Raw genomic sequence first — 27,653 nt, forward strand, 5'->3', positions numbered from 1 at the left:
AATGTGAATGAAGCCTACCTTGTTAGCCTAGTTAGCTTTACTATTGACAAAGTTATTGCTGAATAAACAGGTCCATAGCAGAAATGTAAAAATTGCTCTGATCCATAGGGGTGAACAGGTGTGGAAGGGAAGTGGTTAAACTGGGTATATAATGAGTGATTTTGGTTAAGCAAAGAGGCTGAACAAAATAAAAATAATTAAGTACCCCCCCTACCAGACACTGTATTGTGGCAGCAGCATTTGCCACTGTCAGAATACACTGATCAGTGACTGCAGGTGATTGGCTGCTGATGACAATGGAAAATGTCCCAACATGTCCCCTCAACAGAAGTGAAACCATCCACCTCTGTTAAGCAGGGACAGACACACTTTGATGGAAATCCTGGACCAGCTAAATTTCGTTTGGTCAGTTTTACCCTTTCTTACAGCTGTGCCCCTGTTAATTTACCTCTCTCTCTCTCTCTGATGTCTCCTGTACAGGAAGTGATGGTAAATCTCCCCAATGTAGACACTGAGGAAGGTAACCCTTCCCCATCATAGCCATAGTTTTTCTTTTCCAGCACAGTAAAGGGGAAGTCCTTGAAAGGCGGGGAGAAAGATTACAGCCATATCACCGAATGTTAGACAGTCATCAAGAAGTATTGGTCTCCGGAAATATGGTCGCAGCTTTTACTGGACTAAAGACAAGTTAAAGTAAAATGATTCCCCTAGTGACGTGACGTCACGGTCGGCGCTGATTGGTTCTGGCCCTGATGACCGCGGCGTTGATGGGCTGAGTGTATTCCAGTGATGGCGGAGTCTGGGGAGCTCCGAGGTCGGAAGCAGGCTATGGGTGGCGGGGGGCCACCGAGGTCGGAAGAGGGGATGACGGCGGCAGAGTACTCCCGGCGGCTGCAGGAATGGCTCTGGCAATGTTATTGTGGCTCTGTGTGCTGGCAAAACAACTGCGCTACCGCCGCCGCTCTCCTCATGATCAATGCGGCCCCGGGAAGTGTGGGGGACCCGTCCAGGGGGACTAACAACCGAGCACCTACCGGCAACACTGCGCTCAGTGCAGCAGCGCCTCCTCCGGCAGCAGGTGAGTTCTCACCCCACACCTGGTTACTGTCACCCCAGCTCTTGTCACCTGTCACTCCACACCTTGTCACCTGTCACTCAAACCCTCCTCACCTGTCACTCAAACCCTCCTCACCTGTCACTCAAACCCTCCTCACCTGTCGCCCCACACCTTGTCACTGGTCACCCCACACCTGGTTATTGTCGCCTGTCACTCAAACCCTCGTCGCCTGTCACTCAAACCCTCGTCGCCTGTCACTCAAACCCTCGTCGCCTGTCACTCAAACCCTCGTCGCCTGTCACTCAAACCCTCGTCGCCTGTCCCCCCACGACTCGTCCCCTGTCACTCAAACCCTCGTCACTTGTCACCCCACGACTCGTCCCCTGTCACTCAAACCCTCGTCGCCTGTCGCTCAAACCCTCGTCGCCTGTCGCTCAAACCCTCGTCGCCTGTCGCTCAAACCCTCGTCGCCTGTCGCTCAAACCCTCGTCGCCTGTCACCCCACGACTCGTCCCCTGTCACTCAAACCCTCGTCGCATGTCACCCCACGCCTCGTCGCCTGTCACTCAAACCCTCGTCGCCTGTCACCCCACGCCTCGTCGCCTGTCGCTCAAACCCTCGTCGCCTGTCGCTCAAACCCTCGTCGCCTGTCACCCCACGACTCGTCCCCTGTCACTCAAACCCTCGTCGCATGTCACCCCACGCCTCGTCGCCTGTCACTCAAACCCTCGTCGCATGTCACCCCACGCCTCGTCGCCTGTCACTCAAACCCTCGTCGCCTGTCACCCCACGACTCATCCCCTGTCACTCAAACCCTCGTCACTTGTCACCCCACGACTCGTCCCCTGTCGCTCAAACCCTCGTCGCCCAAACCCTCGTCGCCTGTCGCCCCACACCTTGTCACCCCCCCAGGCCTCGTCACCTGTCACCCCCCCCCCAGGCCTCGTCACCTGTCACCCCCCCCCAGGCCTCGTCACCTGTCACCCCCCCCCCCAGGCCTCGTCACCTGTCACCCCCCCCAGGCCTCGTCACCTGTCACCCCCCCAGGCCTCGTCACCTGTCACCCCCCCAGGCCTCGTCATCTGTCACCCCCCAGGCCTTGTCCCTTGTCACCTCACACCTGGTTACTCTCACTCCACCTCTTGTCACCTGTCACCCCACACCTGGTTACTTTCACCCCAGCTCTTGTCACCTTTCACCCCAGCTCTTGTCACCTGTCGCCCCCACACCTGGTTACTGTCACCCCAGCTCTTGTCACCTGTCACCCCAGCTCTTGTCACCTGTCACGGCACACCTGGTTTCTATCACCTCAGCTCTTGTCACCTCGCACCTGGTCACTGTCACCCCAACACTTGTCTAGATCACGTGTCACCCCAGCCCTTGTCCCTGTCACCTGTCTCTCTTGTCATTGTAAGAAGACTGGAGCTGTCCCCTGGCTTTACACGACCCTGGTGCACTGCCAATGGTGTCTTATCTGCCCGTGCTGCCTTCCAGGGACATTCTCTGATAATGGATTTCTGTTCTCCCTGGAAGTGTGCAGCTTATTCAGTAATGTCCATCCTTTCTGTCACTGTCGGCTATTTCTCTCTGATGGATGGGGAGATGTGAATGCTGTTTAGCTGTGTTAGGGGCACCAGCTGTGAACTAGGAGCAGCAGATGTTCTCACACTTGTCATCTGCATTTCATGATCATTCTGTGAAGTAAGGGATGGTGTAGAGCTGCACCTAGAGCACACAAGATCTGATCTGGAGAAAATAGTGGTCCACCTTTGGGCTTTGATGTGAAATACATGTCAAAGCAGATGAACAAATTCCCCTTTGCCTCCATGGTGCAGAATAGATGACAGGTCTCGGGCTGTGTTTGGCTTGTTTTGCTTTGTGAAACTACAAGAAGAAGAATAAGAGAAAGTGCTCCAATACCCTTCCTCATACGAGCAAGCTGGTGTGTTTTGGGGGTGCACCCCATTAGAGCATCAGCTTGCTAGTATGCAGAAGGTTATTGGAGCAAATGCACCATACAGCATCTTCCGGTTCACATGTTTTTATTCTGTACTTTTGTGAGTATTCATTTTCATTGGTTTTATATTTTTTCCAAATACATTTTTGAGTAATGCACTAGGTGTTTGCTCCTTTCCAGTTTGTTCTTCATGTAGGTTCACATTGGATTTCCCTTTATGAGGAGGGTGGGCTGCTGCATTCACCAAGCATTTGGGCTGTTCATGGATGCGTTGCCTGTTTAGCCTTATCTATCTGTGGAGGACCCCTGGGAGCGACTGCCCTTTTTTTCTTGTTTCGCTTTGCGTTGCAATTCTGTAGATGCAGCGTGTCATCTTGAGGTGTGTTTGCATTGAAGGCAAAGCAGGGGAAATGTAGCCTTTTGGTGTGATGTGTGTGCAAATGCATAGGCCAAAGTAAGGCTGGCCATACATTATACAACTTTCCTTTAGATTTAAAGCAGAGCTCCACCCAAAAGGGGAAGTTCCCCTTTAAGGCCTCCTCCCTGGCTCCTGTTTGTGAAACAGCTTTTGGGGAGGAGCGGGTACCAGATTTGATGGGTACCCGCTCCCACTTCCACTCTGGTTGCCTTAGGGCAGTGATGGCGAACCTTGGCACCCCAGATGTTTTGGAACTACAATTCCCATGATGCTCATGCATTCTGCTGTGTAGGTGAGCATCGTGGGAAATGTGGTTCCAAAACATCTGGGGTTTCAAGGTTCGCCATCACTGCCTTAGGGGATCAGAAGCGGAAGTTCTCCTCCACCTCTCCCTCCCTTCTGAAGTCTTCTGGGACACATGACTGGTCCCAAGACTTCAGGGCCAGTCACAGAGCGCAGCGCTGCTCACGCATGCCCAGTGGGCAGCTGGCTGTGAAGCAGCAAACTGTCACAGTCAGGTGCCTATAGTAAAGATGCCAGCACCGCCAAGGGAGAAAACGGCTGGTGTGAGTGCACCGCTGGATCGTGGGACAGATAAGTGGCTGTTTATTAAAAGTCAGCAGCTACACTTCAAACTTCTAAGAAGACCTTAACGGATCCCCCTTTCGGGGGCTCGTCTGTTTGGCGCTGCCCTGGGGGGACATTATGCAAGGTCTCGCGGGGGGAAGAGTGCTTCTTCCTCAGGCTTTCTCTCTCCCGAAGTCCGGCTGTCCCCGGATTGCTTGAGGCGCTCTGTGGGGCAGTTCAGGCTCTGGTTTAACAAGCTGGACCTTCTGGCCTTGATGGTTCCGTGCGTTGTCGGGGCGAGTGTGACTTCTCTGCATCAGGGGGATTCCTGTCCTCCATAGACATCAAGATGCCTACCTTCACATTTTGTTGTATTCAGGACACCACCGGGTTCTCCGTTTTTAACCGTGGGGAAGGATCTCTATCGGTTTGTGGCATTTCCCTTGCTCTCGTCTCTGTTACTCGGGTCTTCATAATGGTGTTGGCTCCGGTTCTGGCGCTGTTACGGCGGCAGGGCGTATCGGTCCAGGGTTCCTGGCCAATCTGCTCCTCCGTGCGGAGTCCCCAACTTTGCTGACAAACAAATTTGGAAGTCACCACGACAACTCTGGGGGAGTTCAGGTAGGTTCTGAACCTTCTGAAGTCATCCCTGGTCCCTTCCATGAGATTGGACTATCTGGGTCTGACTTTGGACTCGCCCTCAGTCGGGGTGTTTTCTCCCTCCAGGGAAAAAGCCCTTGGAACTTCAGACTGCGGTTCAACTGTTACTGTCCCGCACATGGTCGTCCCTTCGGACCTGCATGCGAGTTCTGGGACTGATGGTGCCGTCTTTCAAGACGGTCCCTTTCGCTCAATCTCTCTCGAGGTTCCCCAGAGGGCGATCTTTCTCGAATGGGACTAGAATCCGGATCCGGCTGAGCTGGCTGACCAGAGAGTATTGTTCTGGAATCCTTCCTCCCCTTTTTCCTGAACAATTATCACTGCGGATGCAAGCCTGTCCGGGTGGGGAGGAGTCTTCGGCAGTTTCTCTGCTTTGGGAGTATGGTCCCTGGAGGATCCAGGTTACCGATCAATGTCCTGGGGCTGAGAATGATCCGGCTATGCCTGGTTCACCTGATCGGGCCCCTGCAGCTGCCCAATGCACGTTCAATCGACTACGCCACGACCGTGGTTTGTGTTTCACCAAGGGGGCACCAAGGGTGTCCTTGCGGCCTTGGGAAGTGTCAATTTTTTGTTGGGCAGCGCGCCTTGATCCAGCTCTTCTGCTGTTCCCTTTCCAGGTGTGGAAACTTTGGTGGGCAGATTGCCTCAGTCGACAGGCCTTGGATGCAGGGGAATGGTCCCTTCTTCCGGAGATGTTTCAGCAGTTGTGCCTTCGTTGGGGGCACTCCAGACCTGGACCTGTTGGTATCACATCTACGGGATAATGCTGCGTTTTGTGGCCTTCTCCCGGGACCCTCTGGTGGGTGCAGTGGTGGCACCATGGGTTCTGTCATGGGCGAGACCATTCGCTAAGTTCAACTTGAATGATGCCGTGGAGTTTAGCATGGTCACCTGCGCACGGCTGCCGTTGGCATGGTCGTGTGTGTGTGTGCTCACGGATGGGCCAAGGTCAGTATTGGCTGCGGTCTGCCTTTCCTCCTGCCAGGTTGCTGGCAAGAATTTTTTTGCAGGATCGAGGCGGAAGGGATTCTGGTCTTTCTCGTGGCTCTGGACTGGCCTCGCCGAGCTTGGTACGCCGGCCTGGTCAGGCTAGCTACGGACGCTCCTTGGAGAATTCCTCTCAGGGAAGAGTTATATTGTCTCCAGGGCCCATCTCCTGTCCGACTTTACAGTCACTGACTTTGCTGACTTGGCAGTTAGAAGCCAGGTGCTGAAGGACGGGGGTTTGGCTGCTTCAATGGTTCTCACCCTGCTTGAAGCGTAGGAAGCGACTTCTAGGGTGATTTTTGTTCATCATACGAGACAGTGGTATATAGAGTGGGCTCCCCCTCGCTCTTACTCGGTGGCCCAGATCTTGGCTTCCTTCATCGCGGAGTTGATCAATAGTTGGCCTTGAGTACTGTCAGAGTCAGGATTCGGCTTTGGCAAATTTCTTCCAAAGGCTGTTGGCCACCTGTGCCCTGGTGCATGACTTGTTGCAGGGGGTGCGACACTTGGTACTTCCGGTGCAACCTCCGTCACCAACTGGGGACCTTGATTTGGTGCAGTCGGTTCTTTCAGAACCTCTGTTGCGAGTATTTGGGGGTGTCCCCTGCCTATATTGTTACAGAAGGTGGCCTTCTGGGTTGCTGTCACTCTGTCGCACTGGCGACATTGTCCTTTCATTCTCCCTATATGTTGATCATGGGGCCAAGTGGTACTTCCTCCAGATCCGTCCTTCCCTCTGAAGGTGGTTCCTGGTGTTCACTTGTAAATAGGGTTTCCATCTGTCCAGATTTCACGGACAGGATCAGATCGGAGAGCAGCGGGTGTCAGCGGACATGTCTCCGCTGTTATCCGCTGCCCCATAGGGATGCATGGAGCATCCGATCAGGTCCGATTGAAAAACTGACAGGCGGATCAGATCGCCCGTGTGAAAGGACCCTAATGGGCCATACACACTATAAGATTTTCTGAAGACTTTTTTTTCCTTTAGATTTACCAAAACCATATAATATGAGGTCAAATCTAAACACTTTCATATTGTATGCAATCTGGCAGGCCCTTGCACTACATAGAAAAGGTAAATCTGAAGGAAATCTAACCACAAAAGTTGGATAGTGTGTATCCAGCTTTAAGAGGTTAAACTGCTGTCACTTACAGATGGAAGTTCATTCCTTTGATCTAAAAGAAGGAAATGATACATTGTAAAGCATTGTGTTTATAGTTATCTAGCAGCAGTAAGGGCTCTTTCACACGGGCGGTCCAATCAGATCCGCCTGTCAGTTTTTTAGGCGGATCTGATCGGATCCTCCATGCAGCTCTATGGGGCAGCGGCCATCCGTATCCGATCCTGTGCTGAAATCTGGACGGATGGAAACCCTATTTTTCCATCCGTTCAGTAATCGGAGCGGAGCGGATCTAATGAGAGCGGACAAGCGGTCCGCTCTCCTCCGATCCCCCATAGAGGGCAGCGGGTGCTGAGACACCTCCCTCTCCGCTCTGCAAGCGGAGACGGAGCTGTCACCCGCCCGGCTCAGCGGGGATCGCGGATCGATCCCCGCTGAGCAACACGGACCGTGTGAAAGAAGCCTAACAGTGTTGATAAACATTTGCTAGGCTTTTTTTTTTTTTGACAGCTATGAGTGAGCAGAGAACTTCTCTGTAAGAATCGAGGACATGCCGTTTTAAGATCGTGAGGGGGGGGGGTGAATCTGGATTTTTTAACGATTAATTATGCAGCTCTAATATGCAGCTGCTCTTCCTTTCTAGGTGTACAAGGGGGGCACACGAGCCTCCTGTAGCATGGGCCTGGGTCGCAATCACAACCTCTGTAGGTATGCCCCTGTATGGATAGATGTACACACTGTATATTGTAGTGTGACATAGCAACAATTCTTTTATGTTTACAGCTCTGTCCTTATGAACACATTTCATTCCCTTCTGGGCTTTCCTCTTCCCAGTTTTCTGCGGCTTGATTTCTCATTCATTATTTGTTTCATGCACCTTTTTACTGCCAAGTTATATCTCCTTAATGGGATCTTTTGTATTTGTCCTGTGTCAGGAGAGAGTAAAATAAATGTATCATATAATTGCAGTAGTTTATAGAAGGCTCCTCTGACAAACAATACCAGCATGTACATGGTACCCTTTCTTTCATTCTAAATATAGTTGCCAATATTCCCTCTACTTTTTTGGATCTGCCTATCAATGGAAACCTTTACTTAATAAACTGTTTTGTTTCCCGTTTTTAGGTCGTGAGTTCATTATTCCCACTTTGGCACAAAGGTTCAGAGCAGAGATGGTGGATTTCTTCATTCTCTTTTTCATAAAAGCAGCTGTTATTTTAAGCATAGTCCATTTTGGCGGAATAAAGTAAGTTTATTGTTTTAAGAATGACGATTCTTTGTCAAAGTCTTAGTCTTATGAGCAGGGCCGCTGATAGAAATCATGGGGCTTCGTACAGCCTACCTGATGGGGCCCTCTTCAGTCCCACCCCTGGCCCCTCCCCAGACCCCGTCTTGAAACAAAGTGCAGAACAGGTTGGATGAAGTACATATATGTATTTCAGCCTGCTGTGCCACCCTGCTGCAGTAAATTTACTGAGGGTGGGCGGCAAGCAATTAAAGGGAAAAGGTTGGGGGTGGGTCCACATGACAGGTCTGATCAGGTACGCCTGTCCATTTTTCAGGTGGACCTGATCTGACCCTCTATTTACCACTATGGACCGATGGATCTAAACGGACTTGTGTCCATTTACACCCACCTACCTCCAATCCGATCCGCTAAACCAAACGGAAAGGGATCTCTTCCCCTCCGTCTAGCAAATTGAATTGGAGGGCAGTCGGGAGTAAACGGACAGCCGGTTTGTTTACACTAGCCATCCTTTGATCAGAGTGGGCTGTGTCTGTGATCAGAGTGGGCTGTGTATGGGCTGCTGTCTGTCGGCCGAAATCTGTACTGACTGGCGAACAATCGGCCGTTCTGGTGTCGGCATACAAAAATTTTAATGCTTGCACGACAGATTCTGTTCGGCCGAAAGTGCGCTGTCGGAAGCATCATACTAACAAGCCGAAAATCGGTCGTCGGCCGAATCTTTTCGGCCGACAATCTGCACGTGTGTACGGGCCTTTACACACAGGCAGCAGTCAGCAGGTGCTCTATCATGGCTGGCACTGTCGCAGTGTGTCACATGACATGGCTGTTGGGTGCTGACCTTGTTAACTTGTGACCAATAAGTTAACAAAATCAGCACCCTACAGCCATGTTTTGTGACACACTGCGACAGAGAACCTCTGCTGACTGCTGCCTGTGTGTTATAGATGGTAATATGGATAGTGACATTATAGGAATGTACAGTGCACTGTAGTATATCCTTCACCCACCCCCAGCAGCTGCCTGCCACTGCTACTCACCTCACAGCCTCTTGCTGTCCATCTCTCGGGGCGACTACTGACTGAGTGCGGAGCTGAGGGGAGGAATATCACTCTGCCAGGGAAGGAAACAGGCAGACCCGCCGGCAGCCGGTACTTTAAGCAGGGGAGTGGGCGCAGAATGCACTGTGCATGCACCCGAAACTGGGAAAAAAGTCCCTCTACTCCCACATCATCAGAGAGGAGGGGTCCGAAAGATAGCAATAATACACCCCTCTAAGGGAGCAGCTAAGTGGGGGTGTAGTTTAGAAAGCCGGTTTGTTTTTTTTGGAGTTTTTTTTTTGTGCTGTCTGTGAGGCTGCTCAAGCCCCCCCCCCCCTGCTGAGCTGAGGATGCCGGGCTCGGTACAACAGGGCCGGTAGTACTGGCCTATCAGCAGCCCTGCTTATGAGTTCCTAATAAAAGGACATTTGGATCAAATTCTGGGACAGTTTGTTTCACTTGACCTTAAAGAGGTTGTAAACCCTTACATATACCCAGTGAAGTGACTGGCCTCAGGTGATTCACAGAGATGAAACAAATCCTGCTGAATAAGTTGTACCTGTCTATCTACAGCCATCTTTCTCCTACATTCAAAGTGCTTAATTTACACAGGATCTCTCAACTCTGAAAAGCGGGAGACGGAGAGCTGAAGTTACATCAGTGAGGAGAGCTCTGAGAGCTGATTGGAGGGAAAAGACACACCCCCTTCACACAGCAAACAGGAACAAAACTGAGGTTGTCAATCAGCTGGAGATCCTTCTCCTGTCACCATTTTTCTCCTGGTGCCAGGAAAACTTATCAGAAGTGATTATTGCTGATAGCAGAGGAACAAAGCAGCAGACAGAAATGGTACTTAGTGCTCTTATTGAGACAAGTACACACTATAGAGGGATATGCTTTGTTCATATTTCATGTCTGAGGTTTACAACCACTTTAAAGCGAAAATAAACCGGCTCATTTCACTGTTTTCTAAAACCGTTACATTCCAGGCATGGTTTGAATGATAACTGTTACAGTTATTAGTGTGCTTGTGTCAACTGTCAAATGGCTGGTGTCCTAGCTGATCACATGTGCAACAACATGGCAAATGCAAGTCAAATAGAGGCTATAAAGCTGACCAATGACAGATAGAAATTTGTCAAGTTCAGCAAGGACCCGACAGATTTCCATCAGTGTGTGGCTGTCACTGCAGGTTGAAAAACTTTTATCATTTAGGAGCTGCTGCCACAATATAATGTCCCGGCAGCTTTGCGTGGACAGAGGAATCTGTTTTTTTTTTCATTAAAAATAAGGCAGAATAAGAAAGCTACTTGTCTATGGTCTGCTTTAGATGGCAGCTTCCTTGGCTGTAAAGAACAGGAGGGGTTAGTTCCGCTTTAAATGTCCTCAGCAGACAACACGGTGCAAGCCTAGACTCAGCATTAACAATTTTCGATTTGGCATCCTTCAAAAATTTTGTCCGTGGCTTTGTATTATCTAAATGTTATACATAAGATGACAGTTGGCAGGAATGGAGTTGCCTGATCTGTTCAACTGAGCACTCTTAGGTGAGCAATTGATTTAGTGGGATTTAACCCTTTCGCTGCCAGGCCCTGTTCTCCAGTTTTAAATTTAGGTGGCCAGACCATTTTTGCAATTTTTCCATTGCTTTTTTATTTTTCACTTACAGCTTTCAGAGTTTGTAATAGACCCCCAAAACCATATATTTTCTGAAAGCACATGACCAATAGACTAAAAAGAAGGTGCTACTGATTTTTATTGCCCTATGACATTTGCACAAATGTTTATCAAATCAAAAAAAAAATACATTAAAATCCTTATTGGCACAAACAAATACAGAAAATGTCAAACATTCCTGCTTAATTCCTACTAAATATAAAAGTTTAACCTGTATTGAGTTAATAAATAACAAATAATTGTACATTTTAAATTGTGCCTTTTTTACGAAATGGTGAAAATCGAACTTACGCAAAACTGTAAATAACCACATTTCTTTAAAATTCTGGAGGTTTTCAACTTTCACTTTCAGCTTTCAGAGTTTCAGAGATTGTAAAAGACATTCGCCGCTACCCACAGAGGTAAAAGGAGGGACCAATTTGGTCCGGCTGAAAAACTGACAGGCGCACCCAATTGGTCCGCCCATGTGAAAGGGCATAACTATGTTGTTTTATGGGTTGTTTTTTTTTTTTTTTTTTTTTTACAGGCACAATTTAATAAACATTATATAGATATATATATATATATATATATATATATATATATATATATATATATATATATATATATATAGTGGGTACGGAAAGTATTCAGACCCCCTTACATTTTTCACTCTTTGTTATATTGCAGCCATTTGCTAAAATCATTTAGGTTCATTCTTCTTCCTCATGAATGTACACATAGCACCCCATACTGACAGAAAAACACAGAATTGTTGACATTGTTGCAGATTTATTAAAAAAGAAAAACTGAAATATCACATGGTCATAAGTATTCAGACCCTTTGCTCAGTATTTAGTAGAAGCCCCCTTTTGATCTAATACAGCCAGGAGTCTTTTTGGGAAAGATGCAACAAGTCTTTCACACCTGGATTTGGGGATCCTCTGCCATTCCTCTTTGCAGATCCTCTCCAGTTCTGTCAGGTTGGATGGTGAACGTTGGTGGACAGCCATTTTTAGGTCTCTCCAGAGATGCTCAATTGGGTTTAAGTCAGGGCTCTGGCTGGGCCATTCAAGAACAGTCACGGAGTTGTTGTGAAGCCACTCCTTCGTTATTTTAGCTGTGTGCTTAGGGTCATTGTCTTGTTGGAAGGTAAACCTTTGGCCCAGTCTGAGGTCCAGAGCACTCTGGAGAAGGTTTTTGTCCAGGATATCCCTGTACTTGGCCGCATTCATCTTTCCCTCGATTGCAACCAGTCGTCCTGTCCCTGCAGCTGAAAAACACCCCCACAGCATGATGCTACCACCACCATGCTTCACTGTTGGGACTGTATTGGACAGGCGATGAGCAGTGCCTGGTTTTCTCCACACATACCGCTTAGAATTAAGGCCAAAAAGTTCTATTTTGGTCTCGTCAGACCAGAGAGTCTTATTTCTCACCATCTTGGAGTCCTTCAGGTGTTTTTTTATCAAACTCCATGCGGGCTTTCATGTGTCTTACACTGAGGAGAGGCTTCCATCGGGCAACTCTGCCATAAAGCCCCGACTGGTGGAGGGCTGCAGTGATGGTTGACTTTCTACAACTTTCTCCCATCTCCTGACTGCATCTCTGGAGCTCAGCCACAGTGGTCTTTGGGTTCTTCTTTACCTCTCTCACCAAGGCTCTTCTCCCCGATAGCTCAGTTTGGCCGGACGGCCAGCTCTAGAAAGGGTTCTGGTCGTCCCAAACGTCTTCCATTTGAGGATTATGGAGGCCACTGTGCTCTTAGGAACCTTAAGTGCAGCAGAAATCTTTTTGTAACCTTGGCCAGATCTGTGCCTTTCCACAATTCTGTCTCTGAGCTCTTCAGGCAGTTCCTTTGACCTCATGATTCTCATTTGCTCTGACATGCATTGTGATCTGGAAGGTCTTATATAGACAGGTGTGTGGCTTTCCTAATCAAGTCCAATCAGTATAATCAAACACAGCTGGACTCAAATGAAGGTGCAGAACCATCTCAAGGATGATCAGAAGAAATGGAAAGCACCTGAGTTAAATATATGAGTGTCACAGCAAAGGGTCTTGATACTTAGGACCATGTGATATTTCAGTTTTTCTTTTTTAATAAATCTGCAACAATGTCAACAATTCTGTGTTTTTCTGTCAGTATGGGGTGCTATGTGTACATTCATGAGGAAGAAGAATGAACTTAAATGATTTTAGCAAATGGCTGCAATATAACAAAGAGTGAAAAATTTAAGGGGGTCTGAATACTTTCCGTACCCACTGTGTGTGTGTGTATATATATATATATATATATATATATATATATATTGTGACAGGAAGTCAGGTAAATCTGGGAATGTAGTCACTGAGAGGAGACACATTCCCACCTGCTTTGAAAAGTTCACTGATACTATAGGGTGTTGGCTGCAAAAAGAGCCAGCAGGAAGTTGAAAACCATTCAGCTGTTCAGAATGAGGAGATCAAGGCCTCTATAATTTGTCCAGAGAAAATCTATTGAGTGCTGCCTCCTGTCGCTGTGTGAGCTGGGAAGAGGAGGACAGACATACGTGTACCTCCCGACGCCGTGTGGGCATGGGAGAAGGACTGCTGCCGCCTGTCGCCGTGTGGGCTGGGAGAGGGGGACAGTCGGATGTGTGCCTCCCGACAAGCTGGTGAGCATGGGAGAAGACCCCCTACAGCGATGTGAAGCTAAGGAGGGTAACCACGAGTGAAGACGTCTAAAAGGTGAGAAGACAAAGTGTTCCATGTGAAGAGTGTGAAGAGTAAAGGGACCTGTTAAATGAACTGTGTTCAATGTGAAGAATCTGAAGAGTAAAGGATCCTGAAATAAATGAACATGTGCTGTGTGAAAGAAAACAAAGGGACATGTTCAATGGACAATGTTTGTGCTGTGTGAAAAGCAAACAAATGGACATTTGAGTGTCTGCTGTAGGATCAGCAGTGTCGGCCCAACAGTAGGTTGGGAAGACTTCTTAGGTAGGTTCCAGCGTGAGAAGGTAGCCGCCCACAGAGGCAAGGATTTATTTTGTCTTTTATTTTATTTTGGCTGTTTTGACGCTTGCAATTGTGTGAAGTAAATTGCATGAATAAATCAGTCTTGTTTTCAACCTCTGCTCGGCTATCTCTCTGTGAAAACGCACCCCCAAAGGGGTCATCCACGCCTACCACCGAGCTAATCCCTTACATATGGTGGAGGTATGCAGTGGGCAGAAGCGAAGATCCCTGCAAGGAAGTGCATATGTTTGATGAACTTTATCTGGTGCATGAGATTGCACAATCTATGTGTGCAGGAGAGAAGATCCTGACAGAAAAAAAAAAAAAAAAAGTGTTTTAAAGAGACAGGGGTCTCAAAATTTTTTGATGAACTTTGTTGTGTCTGGTGCAAGTGACTGCACAAACTGTGTGCGCAGGAAAAGAGATCCTGCAAGAGAGAGAAAAACTACATGTGTTAAAGAGACAGTGGTCTGAAAAATTTTTGCTGGACTGTGAAAAATTTGTTTGTGGAGTTATTGAAGATGGGGCGTTCAAAACGCCTGAAGAATGCAAAGATAGATGAAATGAGAGACCGGATTCTATGGATGGAGGGGATGTTACCGTCTGAACCAGCCCCATCCATGCCTAAAGAGAGTCTACTAAAGAGGAAGGTTGTTGTCCCTAGCAACACTGATGAAACCGCTATGGAGACGCAGTGTGCTCAGATGAAAAGTAAACTCAAAATGGAGGAGATGTTGAAACATCTGATTATATCAAATGCAGCTCAACAGCAAGCAAATGCAGCTCAACAGCAGGCAAATGCGGATTTTCAGCAGAGCTTTGCAGCTCAACAAAAGGCTCATCAAGAGAGCATGGCAGGCTGGAAACAGAGACGCCAGCAGCCAATGGAGGCCATCGGTTTGGAGGAAACCGAGTATGTGTGCAGGGCTGAGTTGGATGCCTTGCAACGGAAAATGGAAGAAAAGGAACAAGCCTTGGAATTGCTTAAAATGGAGCATAGAAACTTGCAGGAAATGAATGAACTACTCAAGTCTCATGTGTTACAGTGGGAAGAATCCACTGCTCTTCTTTTGGTCGAGTTGCAAAAATGTCAAGACACTATAAACGAGAAAGATACCATCCTCATGGAAAAGGAAATTGAAATTCAGACTTTGCAGAAGCAAAGTATGTGTGAAATGTTGGAGTTGCGTAATCAGCTGGAAAAAAGTCTTCAGTGTTTGGAAGTTACAAAAATAGACCTGCAGGAGTCGCAGGAACAGAATGTCGCTCTGAAAACGACATTGTCTCTCAGCGACAACGAGAAAAGTGAAAGAGAGGCTAAATTACTGAGTACTGTGTATGAGCTCACCACTTTGAGCAATGTGGTAGATGAATTACGTGCAGACTGTGAAAGTTGGAAAGGTGAAGCCCAACGTTTCCAGCAGCAGTTAAAGGAGAAAGAAGCCTGTGTGGCAGAATTACAGTCTCATTCCCAGAAACTAGCCAATGAGGTGAAGGCTCTTATGCAGGGAAAAGGAGATTGTGAACATAAGAGGGAAAAAGTAGAGGCACGGCTTCTGGAATCGCAAGTCAAGGTGTCAGAAGGTGACCGATTGTGTGCTAAGCTGTTAGAGAAGGCAAACCGATTGCAGGTTGAGTTGGACAGTGTCACAAATCGGCTTTCTCAAGCAGACAGCAAATCTAGAGAAATTGCGGAAGATTTTTCTATCTTGGAATCGCAGCTGCAAGACACGCAGGAACTCTTACAGGAAGAGAGGTGTCAAAGGCTGAGTTTTAGCACAAAGCTCAAACAAATGGAAGATGAGAAAAATGGCTTCCTGGAACAATTAAAAGAGGAGGCGGAAGCAAAGAAAAACCTATCAGAGCAAGTCGCAACATTGCAAGCTCAGATAGCGGATATGAAAAAACGCATGGAAGAAAGCGTTGGTTCATTACAGTGTGTTGAAGATGTGAAAAAGAAGTTTGATCAGATGCTTGGTGAAGAGAAGACTGTGTCTGCAAAATATGCAGAAGAACGCGCACGTGCAGAAACGGAGGTGCGTGATAACGAGAGCAAAGCCCTGTTCTTGGCTCGCTCTTTGGAGGAAGCTCTAGAGTGTAAGGCTGAACTAGAAAGTGTTAACAAACAGCTGCGTACAGAAATGGAAGAATTGGTCAGCTCCAAGGATGATGTTGTGAAAAGAGTTCAGGAGCTAGAAAAGTCTAAGCGAGCCTTAGAACAGCAAGTAGAAGAGATGAAGATTCCGTTGCAGGAACTGGAAGAGGAATTCCAGGCAACAGAGGATCTGTCCCAAAGAGGGGATAGTGTGCCTGATGCAGTTTTTAAAAGGATCAGTGTTTTGGGGTCTGTCCTGAGTGAGCCTCAGAAATGTGATGACATGTGGCTTGAATCACCCCTTTGGAATAAACCGTTCCTTCAAAAACTTCAAGCATTGGAAAATGTATCATTAGAACTTCAGCAAACAAAGGAGCTGTGTAAGAAATGTGATGATTTCTCAGTTCAGGCTGAAAACCTAGTGGAGAAAACTAAGTCTGTTGGTGAAAACGTGAAGCAAATGAATAAGTGCCTTTCAGGGAGTGTTTCCAAAATGGAACTGGTGAAAGATAAGTGGCAGAAGTTTGATCGTGATCTTGAGATGCATTCCATGTGGAATTCAGATAGAGAAAAGGAACTAGGTGACTTTGAGCGGTCAAATAGTTCAGCAGAAAGTGCATTGAAGAAACCTGTAAAAGAATGTGTTGCAGTTCAATGCTTCTTCACTGATGCAGAGAGGAGGTCTATAATGGATACCACCCAGATCGCTGGGTTCAACTGTGTTGTTGCCTTTGACCCCTATGTTGGTGGAAGGAAAGTTGATGATGTTCTGGTTGGCTACTTCTGTGAAGAGTTTGGCAAGAAATATAAACTGAATATCAAATCAAATAGTAGGCCTTTACTGCGACTCGCTCAGGAGGGCGAAAAGTTTAAGAAGTTGATGAGTGCAAATGCTTCAGATCTGCCTATGAATATGAAATGTTTGGTGAATGATATTGATGTCTCTGGGAAAAGGAACAGGGGTCACTTTGAAGAAATGTGTGACAGCCTGTTGTCTCAATTGGAAAATCCTCTGCACAGCATCTTAGAGCAAGCAAAGCTCAAGAAGGAAGATCATTCCCTTTTACAACAAAAAGTCAATGATTGTGTACAGCTGTATGGAGAGGCAACTCAAGTCACAGAGGGATGTCAAGAGTCCCTACTTGGAACAAAGCTTAGTGAAGCAAAGGTTCTCAAAGTTTTGTGGAAAACATTTATGGATTGCAGAGAGAGGCGTCTTAAGAATGTTGAAGACATTAAGACTAGCCCAATTGAGTTGCCTATGGATCACGGTCCTCCATGGTGGATTGGACAGACGGTTATGAGGGACAAGCTGTCTGACATTTATGAGAAAGCTGTCAATGAAGATGACAGAAACGAGAAGGAGCAAAATTATGCCAAAAATGCAGTTGAAGAATGTGTATATGAGATGAGAGACAAACTGTGTGGCATTTATGAGAAATCTGTCAGTGAAGATGACAAAACAGTTTCATCCGGAAGCTTGAGGATAATAGGAGGCTTATCAGTGAGTCAGCAGTGCCTGACACATGCGTGCCTGGAAATATGTGTCCCAACCCTAGGGTTGAAACAAGAGGGGGGGGTATGTGACAGGAAGTCAGGTAAATCTGGGAATGTAGTCACTGAGAGGAGACACATTCCCACCTGCTTTGAAAAGTTCACTGATACTATAGGGTGTTGGCTGCAAAAAGAGCCAGCAGGAAGTTGAAAACCATTCAGCTGTTCAGAATGAGGAGATCAAGGCCTCTATAATTTGTCCAGAGAAAATCTATTGAGTGCTGCCTCCTGTCGCTGTGTGAGCTGGGAAGAGGAGGACAGACATACGTGTACCTCCCGACGCCGTGTGGGCATGGGAGAAGGACTGCTGCCGCCTGTCGCCGTGTGGGCTGGGAGAGGGGGACAGTCGGATGTGTGCCTCCCGACAAGCTGGTGAGCATGGGAGAAGACCCCCTACAGCGATGTGAAGCTAAGGAGGGTAACCACGAGTGAAGACGTCTAAAAGGTGAGAAGACAAAGTGTTCCATGTGAAGAGTGTGAAGAGTAAAGGGACCTGTTAAATGAACTGTGTTCAATGTGAAGAATCTGAAGAGTAAAGGATCCTGAAATAAATGAACATGTGCTGTGTGAAAGAAAACAAAGGGACATGTTCAATGGACAATGTTTGTGCTGTGTGAAAAGCAAACAAATGGACATTTGAGTGTCTGCTGTAGGATCAGCAGTGTCGGCCCAACAGTAGGTTGGGAAGACTTCTTAGGTAGGTTCCAGCGTGAGAAGGTAGCCGCCCACAGAGGCAAGGATTTATTTTGTCTTTTATTTTATTTTGGCTGTTTTGACGCTTGCAATTGTGTGAAGTAAATTGCATGAATAAATCAGTCTTGTTTTCAACCTCTGCTCGGCTATCTCTCTGTGAAAACGCACCCCCAAAGGGGTCATCCACGCCTACCACCGAGCTAATCCCTTACAATATATATATATATATATATATATATATATATATATATATATATATATATATATATATATATATATATATATATATATATATATATATATATATATATATATATATATAATTTTTTTTCAAGGGGGGAGGGGCTTTGAGAGACATTAGGGGTCTAAACAGACCCCTAATGCCTTTTTTTTTTTTTTTTTGTTAGACAGGGGAAGGGACTGAAGACAGTCCCTTTCTCTGCAGCCTGAACTGCACTGTAGTGAATGAGACAGGAGTCTGCATAGAGACTCCTGTTCATTCACAAGCTGAAAAATAGTAAACAGTATAAAAAAAAAAAAGAGGTTGCAGCGCTAATAACTAGTCTATAACATGCATATATTAGTGCAATAATAGCATACATTATCCCAGTGAGGGGATTATAATGAATTATGCAATAAATGTTCATTACAAGGATATAAGAAAGTTTATATATATATATATATAGTGCCAGTGATGGAAAACTGGGTTTACAAGTGTTGCTGTGTCCACCACCAATAGATGAAATTCAAACTCACCAGAGCCAGGTGCTGTCTAAATTTATAGGACAGCTGTAAGGTGTTTATCAACAAGCCTCTTGATCTATGGACATCTGGATATTCAGTGACATCCGTATCCAGGACCAATCTCCAAAAGGTTTATCGGCTCAGCACATCACATGAGAGTTTAAAATAAAAAAGGAAGAGGCTCATGGTGTAGTATGCAGTGATGTTAAAATTTAATGAAAAATGTTTGTAACCCTGACATCAATACAGTGTACATAAAAGTCTAAAATAAAATATTAAAATCAAACAGTATAAGGACTCTCATCAAAAAGCTACCACTACAAGATGGAGTGATGGCTGGACCTTAGGCGTTTGAGATAAAGAGTGTTTAAATATATTTCAGTAATGAATGGACAGAATCAATCGTTACTGATCGCTCTTTTCATTCAAGAAAGAAAGGGGGCTGGTAAACACGTTTACCAGCCCCCCTGCTCTCCATTCTGACACTCGCTGATCCCCAGGCTACAGCCGGCAGAGCAGGATGGGGTGCACGGAGAGCCGGTCTTCAGCGTTGTATATACCGGACACTGGGGATTGGTGAGGAGGGGGGAGGGACACTGCAGGGAGGAAGGGGGGGGTCACAGTGGCTCTTTATTTAAATTAGGAAAGGTGACTGATAAACCTCCTTTCTTCCCCCCCCCCCCCCCCTCCATCCAGGCTGTCACTGATCCCCCGGGCGCAGCTGCAGCCAGCGGGAGGAAGTTGAGGGACAGCTGCTCAGCAGCGTTGCATGGGCAGGGTATGGTAAGGAGGGAGGTACACTTCGGGGGGGTCACAATGGGGGGGGATTGGTGTACAGCTTTTTTTTTTTTTTTTTTTTTTTTTTTTTTTTTACAACTGTGGCTGGATGCAATTGTTGGTAGGATAGGCAGAGGGGGGGGGGGGAGCTGACAATTGCATCCAGCCACAGAGATTGGTGCTGGCGGAATGGGGGTGTAAGCAGCTCCTGTTAGGGGTGACTGGTGTGCTGGGAAGGGGCATTTTTAGCGGCCAGGGCAGCAGGTTTACGTCACATTCAGGATCATTGCTGTCATGATCTGTGTTTGAATAGTGGCATTGGAGGGCAGGGAAGACATTTTGAGGTCTAAGACACACAGTGTCTCTCCATAAAGAGTACCTGTCACATGCCCATGCTATCATATAGGGGGCTTGTTACCCCCCCTTGTTATCATATAGGGGCCTTGTTATATGCCACACATGTGAGGTGTCATCACAAACGTCAGAGTGAGAGCAATAATTCTAGGGCCACAGTTCATGGTTAGCTGTAAACTGATAACCTGTAAAGGCTTTTAAAGTGTCGCCTGTGGAAAATTATGGGGACCATAATTTAAAAGTGTAATAAAAACCTAGTGTTTTTGTGATTCTACAGGCTCAGGCGTGTGCAATTTTAAGACTTGATGCATCTTTTTATATTTTACTGAAAAGTTGAGTATAATAATGTGTGTGTTTGCACTAAAATTAATTTAGTATATTTTTTTTACTGAAAATATGCATTTGATAAATAACTGTGCAAATAATATGAGACATAAAACACTGCAACTGCCACAATTTTATTCTCGTATATATACTTTTTGGGGGGTTTACAGTAATTTCTAGCAAAAAAAAAATGGGTTGTAATGTGCAAAAAATGAAAACCATTCTCCAGGAGACAAGTGGTTAGCGTTAATGAGGAGTGAAAGACAGAATATAGTAAACTTATTGTAAATGAGTAAACTTCAGCTTTAAAGCTGAATTTGAGGCAGAAATGTTCTTGAATATCTGTAATGGTGTTTTCTTACCTTGAACCAATGTGGTATTGTGTGCATTAAAAGGTATATTGAACATAAGATATATATATATATATATATATATATATATATATATATATATATATATATATATATATATATTTTTTTTTTTTTTTTTATTCTCCCGCTTTGCAGGCCTGATTCACCTGCACATTTTTTGACCATTGGCTGCTGTGGCATCTATCCTCCTTCCGTTATTGTATCGCCACACGCTGTAGTGGATGGACCCGAGAGTCTCTGATTCCGGGTCTAAACAGCCCATCATTGGCCCCAACAGCTGCCTTAGTCTTAGGCCTAATTTAACCCTCATCTCAGCCTAAACTCTGCCCATACACGTGAGCTTGCACTTTCTGCATTTCCCATTGCATTATAGGAAATGTAGTGCCATTTCCCCACATGGATGTGACGTGTTAGAAGACAGACAGAAAGTTGTCCTCGCACATGGGCATACACATTTTTCAGAGGGGGAGTGAAAATCGAGAATTACAAGAAAAAGTAAGGCATTCTTATACTTTGCATTTTAATAGAGCATGGGGAGAGCGCAAATGCAAATTTAGCAGGATCCTGGAGTTGGGCAAAAATGTTTTCCAAATCCTCCATCTAGTGGGTATCTTAAATTAGAATGTTACTTTATGCATTTCTAGGTTGACAGATATTTTTTTTTTTATTGATATATTTTAACAGGGATATTTCCAAATTTGCAATGCACTACATAATTGAAGAAGTAGATGAAGATACATCAATGGAAGACCTACAGAAAATGATGGTGGTGGCACTTATTTACAGGCTCTTGGTCTGTTTTTATGAGGTATGAATGGTTAGTTTCCTTTGACTAAAATTGTTTATGGCTAAGTTTTGTGTTAGGCACAAAGTATGTCGACTAAGTGGAGGACCTCAATTTATATATTTACATTGTGGCCTTTAAGTGGTATACTGTGATGACAGCTACAGGCACCATCTCGGTATTGTTTTTTTCTGTGGGCGCCTGGCTTTTTTGTAAAAGCCATCCTGGCAGGCTATTTGCCACAGATTCTCAATTTAGGTCTGGACTTTGACTGGGCTATTCTAGCACATGAATATGCTTTGATATAAACCATTCCATTGTAGCTCCGGCTATATGTTTAGGGTCATTGTCCTGCTGGAAGGTTAGCCTCCCTCCCCTCCCAAGTCTTTCGCAGAATCTTACAGGTTTTCTTCTAAGATTGCCCTGTATTTGTCTCCATCCATCTTCCCATCAACTCTGACCAGCTTCCCTGTTCCTGCTGAAGAAAAGCATCCCCACAACATGATGCTGCCACCACCATGTTTCAAGGTGGGGATGGTGTGTTCAGGGTAATATGCTGTGTTAGTTTTCCACCACACATAGCATTTTGCTTTTAGGCCAAAAAGATACATTTTGGTCTCATCTGACCAGAGCACCTTCTTCCACATGCTTGCTGTGTTCCCCAACATGGCTTTGTGGAGTGCACGACCAATAGCGGTCCTGTGGACAGATTCTCCCACCTGAGCATTGGCACAATCTTTGCAGCTCCTCCAGAGTTACCATGGACCTCTTGGCTGCTTCTCTGATTAGTGCTCTCCTTGCCCAGCCTGTCTGTTTAGGTGGATGGCCATGTCTTGGTAGGTTTGCAGTTGTGCCATGCTGTTTCCATTTTCAGATGATGGATTGAACAGTGTTATCCAAGATGTTCAAAGTTTGGGATATTTTTTTATAACCTAACCCTGAAACTTTTCCACAACTTTATCCTTGACCTGTCTGGTGTGTTCCTTGGCCTTCATGATGCTGTTTGTTCACTAAGGTTCTCTAACAAAGCTCCGAGAACAGCTGTTTTTATACTGAGATTAAATTTACACATTTACTAATTAAGTGACTTCTGAAGGCAATTGGTTCCATTAGATTTTAGTTAGGGGTATCAGAGTAAAGGGGCTGAATACAAATGCACGCCACACTTTTCAGATATTTATTTGTTAATAATTGTAAAAGCAGTTTATCATTTTCCTTCCACTTCCCAATTGTGTTATTCTATGGATAAAATCCTAATCAAATATATTTACGTTTTTGTTTGTAACAAAAAAGTGGATATACAAAGGGAGGCAGAGGGGGATTACATGCATCTTTGGAGTGGGGTCATTACATCAGTGGATCCCAGGAATAGGGTCGGTCATGATGGAGGTAGTTGGCATACAACCCTCACCTCTGCTCACACTATATATATATATATATGTATGTGTATATATATATATATATATGTATATGTGTGTGTAAAACCTTGGATTGCGAGCATAATTCGTTCTGGAAACATGCTTGTAATCCAAAGCACTCTTATATCCAAAGCAAATTTTACCATAAGAAATAATGGAAACTCAGATGATTCGTTCCACAAGTCCTTCAGTTTATAGTCTATATACAAAGATTATAGCAATGTGATAGGTTGTGGAACCATAAAATGTCCATCCACAATATGCAGCCTTCCCAAGGGGATTAGAAGCAAAATCTAGCAGAGCTACAGAATATAAGAGAGATGAGAGGCGCCTCTAAGTGTAGCAATATGGTTACATTTAATGAAGGTTCAACATTTAGCAACTCACATGGTTGATGATTAAAATAGGCACATCTAAGTATGCAGGCATCCCAGGTAAAGCTGTCCCCACATAGACCATCTTCTGAACCACCGGCTCTCACCACTGTCAGTCTGCAATCATGACCGGGAAGAATAGCCTGCAGTAGAGTGATCTGAAAGTGAGGCTTTGATTCACTCGTGGAGTGCAGCGGGGAAGGGATGATGAAGATGGCTGTGCAGAGGATGGTCGATGTGGACAGCTTTACCCCAGATGCCTGCATACTTAGATGTGCCTGTTTTAATCAGCAACCATGCGAGTTGCTAAATATTGAACCTTCATTAAATGTAACAATATTGCTACACTTTAGAGGCGCCTCTCTTCTTTTTTATACATGACGCTACTTGTATATCAAGACATCGCTTGTATATCAAGTCAAAATTTATTTAAAAAATGTGCTTGTCTTGCAAAGCGCTCTCAAACCAAGTTACTCTCAAACCAAGGTTTTTATATATATATATATATATATATATATATATATATATATATATATATATATATATAAAAACCTTGGTTTGAGAGTAACTTGGTTTGAGAGCGCTTTGCAAGACAAGCAAATTTTTTAAATAAATTTTGACTTGATATACAAGCGATGTCTTGATATACAAGTAGCGTCATGTATAAAAAAGAAGAGAGGCGCCTCTAAAGTGTAGCAATATATTTACATTTAATGAAGGTTCAATATTTAGCAACTCGCATGGTTGCTGATTAAAACAGGCACATCTAAGTATGCAGGCATCTGGGGTAAAGCTGTCCACATCGACCATCCTCTGCACAGCCATCTTCATCATCCCTTCCCCGCTGCACTCCACGAGTGAATCAAAGCCTCACTTTCAGATCACTCTACTGCAGGCTATTCTTCCCGGTCATGATTGCAGACTGACAGTGGTGAGAGCCGGTGGTTCAGAAGATGGTCTATGTGGGGACAGCTTTACCCCGGATGCCTGCATACTTAGATGTGCCTATTTTAATCATCAACCATGTGAGTTGCTAAATGTTGAACCTTCATTAAATGTAACCATATTGCTACACTTAGAGGCGCCTCTCATCTCTCTTATATTCTGTAGCTCTGCTAGATTTTGCTTCTAATCCCCTTGGGAAGGCTGCATATTGTGGATGGACATTTTATGGTTCCACAACCTATCACATTGCTATAATCTTTGTATATAGACTATAAACTGAAGGACTTGTGGAACGAATCATCTGAGTTTCCATTATTTCTTATGGGAAAATTTGCTTTGATATAAGAGTGCTTTGGATTACAAGCATGTTTCCAGAACGAATTATGCTCGCAATCCAAGGTTTTACACATATATATATTATTTTTTTCTCCTTTTTCAGAACCTGTTTAGGTACAGCAGGACAATATAATGCAACACTCTTTACAGCTAGTAAAAGTGAACTGACACATAACACCTGTATATCAGGCATCCTGTTTGTTGAGTTACTTACAAGTAGATAAGTGTTGCTTTGCTTTTGAACCACCAGGCACATACTGGGCCCTGACACTCAGTAATCATGCATGTGTAAAGCATTCCAACTGAAGATATATCTGCGTTTTTTTTAGTTTTTACTAAAACTTTTGTTTTTATTTTAAAGATTATCTGCATCTGGGGAGCGGGTGGTGCAACTCCAGGAAAGTTCCTGCTTGGCCTTCGGGTTGTGACATGTGATAACTCTGTGCTAGTTGCTCCAAACAGAGTATTAGTGATCCCTTCCACAAATGTGAATATGACTGCGTAAGTACCATTCCACTTTAAAGACAATTTAAATGCAGTGCGTAACTTTCACATGAAACGCTCCAGCTAATAATTAATAATATTTACTAAAACTGGAGCATGCTAAATCTGCAGGGTCATGCAAGGATTATACATTCCCTGCTTACCCTTACTGGCTACAGGCAGTTGGCTGTGTGCGGTAGGAGAGAGGGCGTTATGCTGGGTACACACGGAAGTTTTTTCGTTCAACCCAGTGGGCTGAATGAAAAGAAACTTGCAGATCGCTGTACTAACAGAGCAATCTTCCCCACTGAGCTATTGTTTTCTGACAGGGGGACCCCCCCACACTTCACCAGGACACACATTGGCTGTGAGCGCTGATCTGATGCTGGTTTTCCAGCATGCTCCAGAAACTGGCTTCTGTCGGACGGCCAAAAGTCCTGCTGAACCGACTGTTTGTGGCTAATTTTTGGACCATGTATACCTGGTTTAAGGGAATGAAAGTGTCATTTTTAAATAATGTAATCCTCAGTAAGTAGCTGGGGATTCAGAGTTTACCATCCCCCAAAAATACACAAAACAATTCCATCCACTGGAATTGCAGTATCTGCAGGTACCTAAAATTGCCTACTCTTCATACCTGTCAGCAACTGGCACCTTTGTTAGACTGATAACCACATTAATACAGGCTATTTTAATGATATTTAAATTGTCTAATTCATTTTTGTATGCTTTAAAATTTTGGGGGGTTTGCTTTTCTTTTATAGGTCGACAGTCCGAGCTGTGATCAAGAATTTCTCCATTGCTTTCTTCTTCCCTGCATTTATTACATTGCTATTCTTCCAGCATAACAGAACAGCCTATGATATTGTAGCAGGTACCATCGTTGTAAAGAGGAACATGAGATGATGTATATACTTTCTCTTGCCATTAGAACATTTCTGGATGGCTTGTATAGCACAGAGTTCCTTTGGAAGCCTATTTATTAAGAGCTTTTTGTAAAAATCAGTTTTAACTGTAAAAAGTGTTATTGATTGACTGAATGCAGGATAATCTTCATAGGACCGCTTGATGACCATCTTCATTGTTAATTCAGATTATCAGTATTGTCGTTTTGGAAGAAAAAGCTATGGATTTCAAGATATATATATATATATGTATAAAGTTCTTTTACAAATGTGGACTTTACATAGGTTTGTATAGTCTGTATGAAGTATATTACTAAGATCTGTATATTCTCAGGCTGATGTATGAAAAATTGAGACATTTCCTATTGCAACCTATGAGTTTCCATGTCTCAATTTACCAGTGGTGATTTGAACAAATGCTGCCCAGCTTGCTGGGTATCTGCATGTGTTTCTTTTTTTTTTTTTTTTAATTTGCTGTACATGATGAAGGGTATTTATAAATAGGGTCAGAAGCAAAAGATGCTTCACAGTGCAAGGTTTCCCCACTTGTTGACCGAATTAAATGCCGTAGCATCCATTCAAATTACTGCTGAACTATGTGTGTCAGTTACAGTTATGGAAACTTGGATATAAAGCATTAATATGTCTATTAAAACACAATTTCAGCACCTCTGCCCTATGCATGCTTTTTTTTTTTTTCTTTTCATAAGATGTCTTTAGGCCTGTTCCATGACAAGCAGGGTCCTCTTCTACAGTGCTAGGCAGTGCCCAATGCTGCAGAGGAGGGTCACTGACGTGATTACATCACTCCATCATTGTACTGTAAGTGCAAGGTGCCTATGATCATTCAACCCAGAGAAGATCCAGTGCTGGACCATTTAGCAGTAAGTCTTTGGGATGGTGGGCAATAGCACTAGAGTGGAGGTGAGTAATGGATAATTACTAGAAAACTAATGAAGGCTGAACTGCATTTTTTTTTTTTTCTTAGCCATTTATTTTGCAATGATGCAGAGTCTCTGCATAGTACTTTTATATACATATTACTTGCAAATGTAATTTTGATTAAAAACAAATTTATTGTCACACTTTAATCTATAGTACTGCATTTATATGTAGCTCAACTGGTCAGCCCAAGTGTGGGTTGGGGCAAGAAAAATAGAAGAAATACACAGAGGAATTCAGTAAAGCGGTAACATCACTTTTCTGGAGGTATAGCCTATGTATATGTGTAAGTTTTGGTACCAGTACGGAGACATGCACTAAATTTAGTTCATACTAGGGTTGCACTGATACTGGTATTTACTGATGCTGGTATTTTACCAGCGAGTACAATTACCAATACTTTCGGTCAAGTACTCGCCGATACCATGTACCGATACCTTTGTGGTGCAATTTGAGCCCATACAAAATGAATGGGCTCAAATTGCACTGCAAAGAATCATATACGACTTGAACAGGAATGTGGTGCGATTCCTGTCCAAATCGCATGCAGTTTCCCATACTGCTCCAGTGTGAACCCAGGCTGAAGTCACTGTGACACGCTGAACTTAGTACTGTCATTGACAGGTAAATGAATTGGACGCAAGCACCATCACTTCTACGATGGCACCCTTTTTTTTAATTCCCCATACAGACGTATTCAGTATAGCCACATCCAATAACCAATAGCAACCTGAATTATCTTTCAGTGATCTGACATCCATAAAAATAATACCTGGCGGGTTCTGTGCTTAGCACTTCAGTGTTTCTCTTTGCACTGATATAGGTGACCTATACATGTATTT

The 27,653-nt window shown here is 44.7% G+C and overlaps 1 protein-coding gene across 1 annotated transcript; it reads left to right on the plus strand.

The window, feature by feature from the left end:
• Positions 1–789: 789 nt before the first annotated feature.
• On the plus strand, positions 790–26,259 carry FAM8A1 (family with sequence similarity 8 member A1; the record flags this gene model as incomplete). Its single annotated transcript, XM_082259659.1, has 5 exons — positions 790–1,078; positions 7,896–8,016; positions 21,309–21,432; positions 24,843–24,982; positions 25,729–26,259. The coding sequence occupies 5 exons, from the start codon at positions 790–792 to the stop codon at positions 25,868–25,870; spliced, it is 816 nt and encodes a 271-aa protein (XP_082115785.1). The 3' UTR covers positions 25,871–26,259.
• Between the last annotated feature and the right edge of the window lie 1,394 nt (positions 26,260–27,653).

The sequence above is a fragment of the Pelophylax lessonae genome, assembly GCF_965119305.1.
Source record: "Pelophylax lessonae genome assembly, chromosome: 5".
NCBI classification, from domain to species: domain Eukaryota; kingdom Metazoa; phylum Chordata; class Amphibia; order Anura; family Ranidae; genus Pelophylax; species Pelophylax lessonae.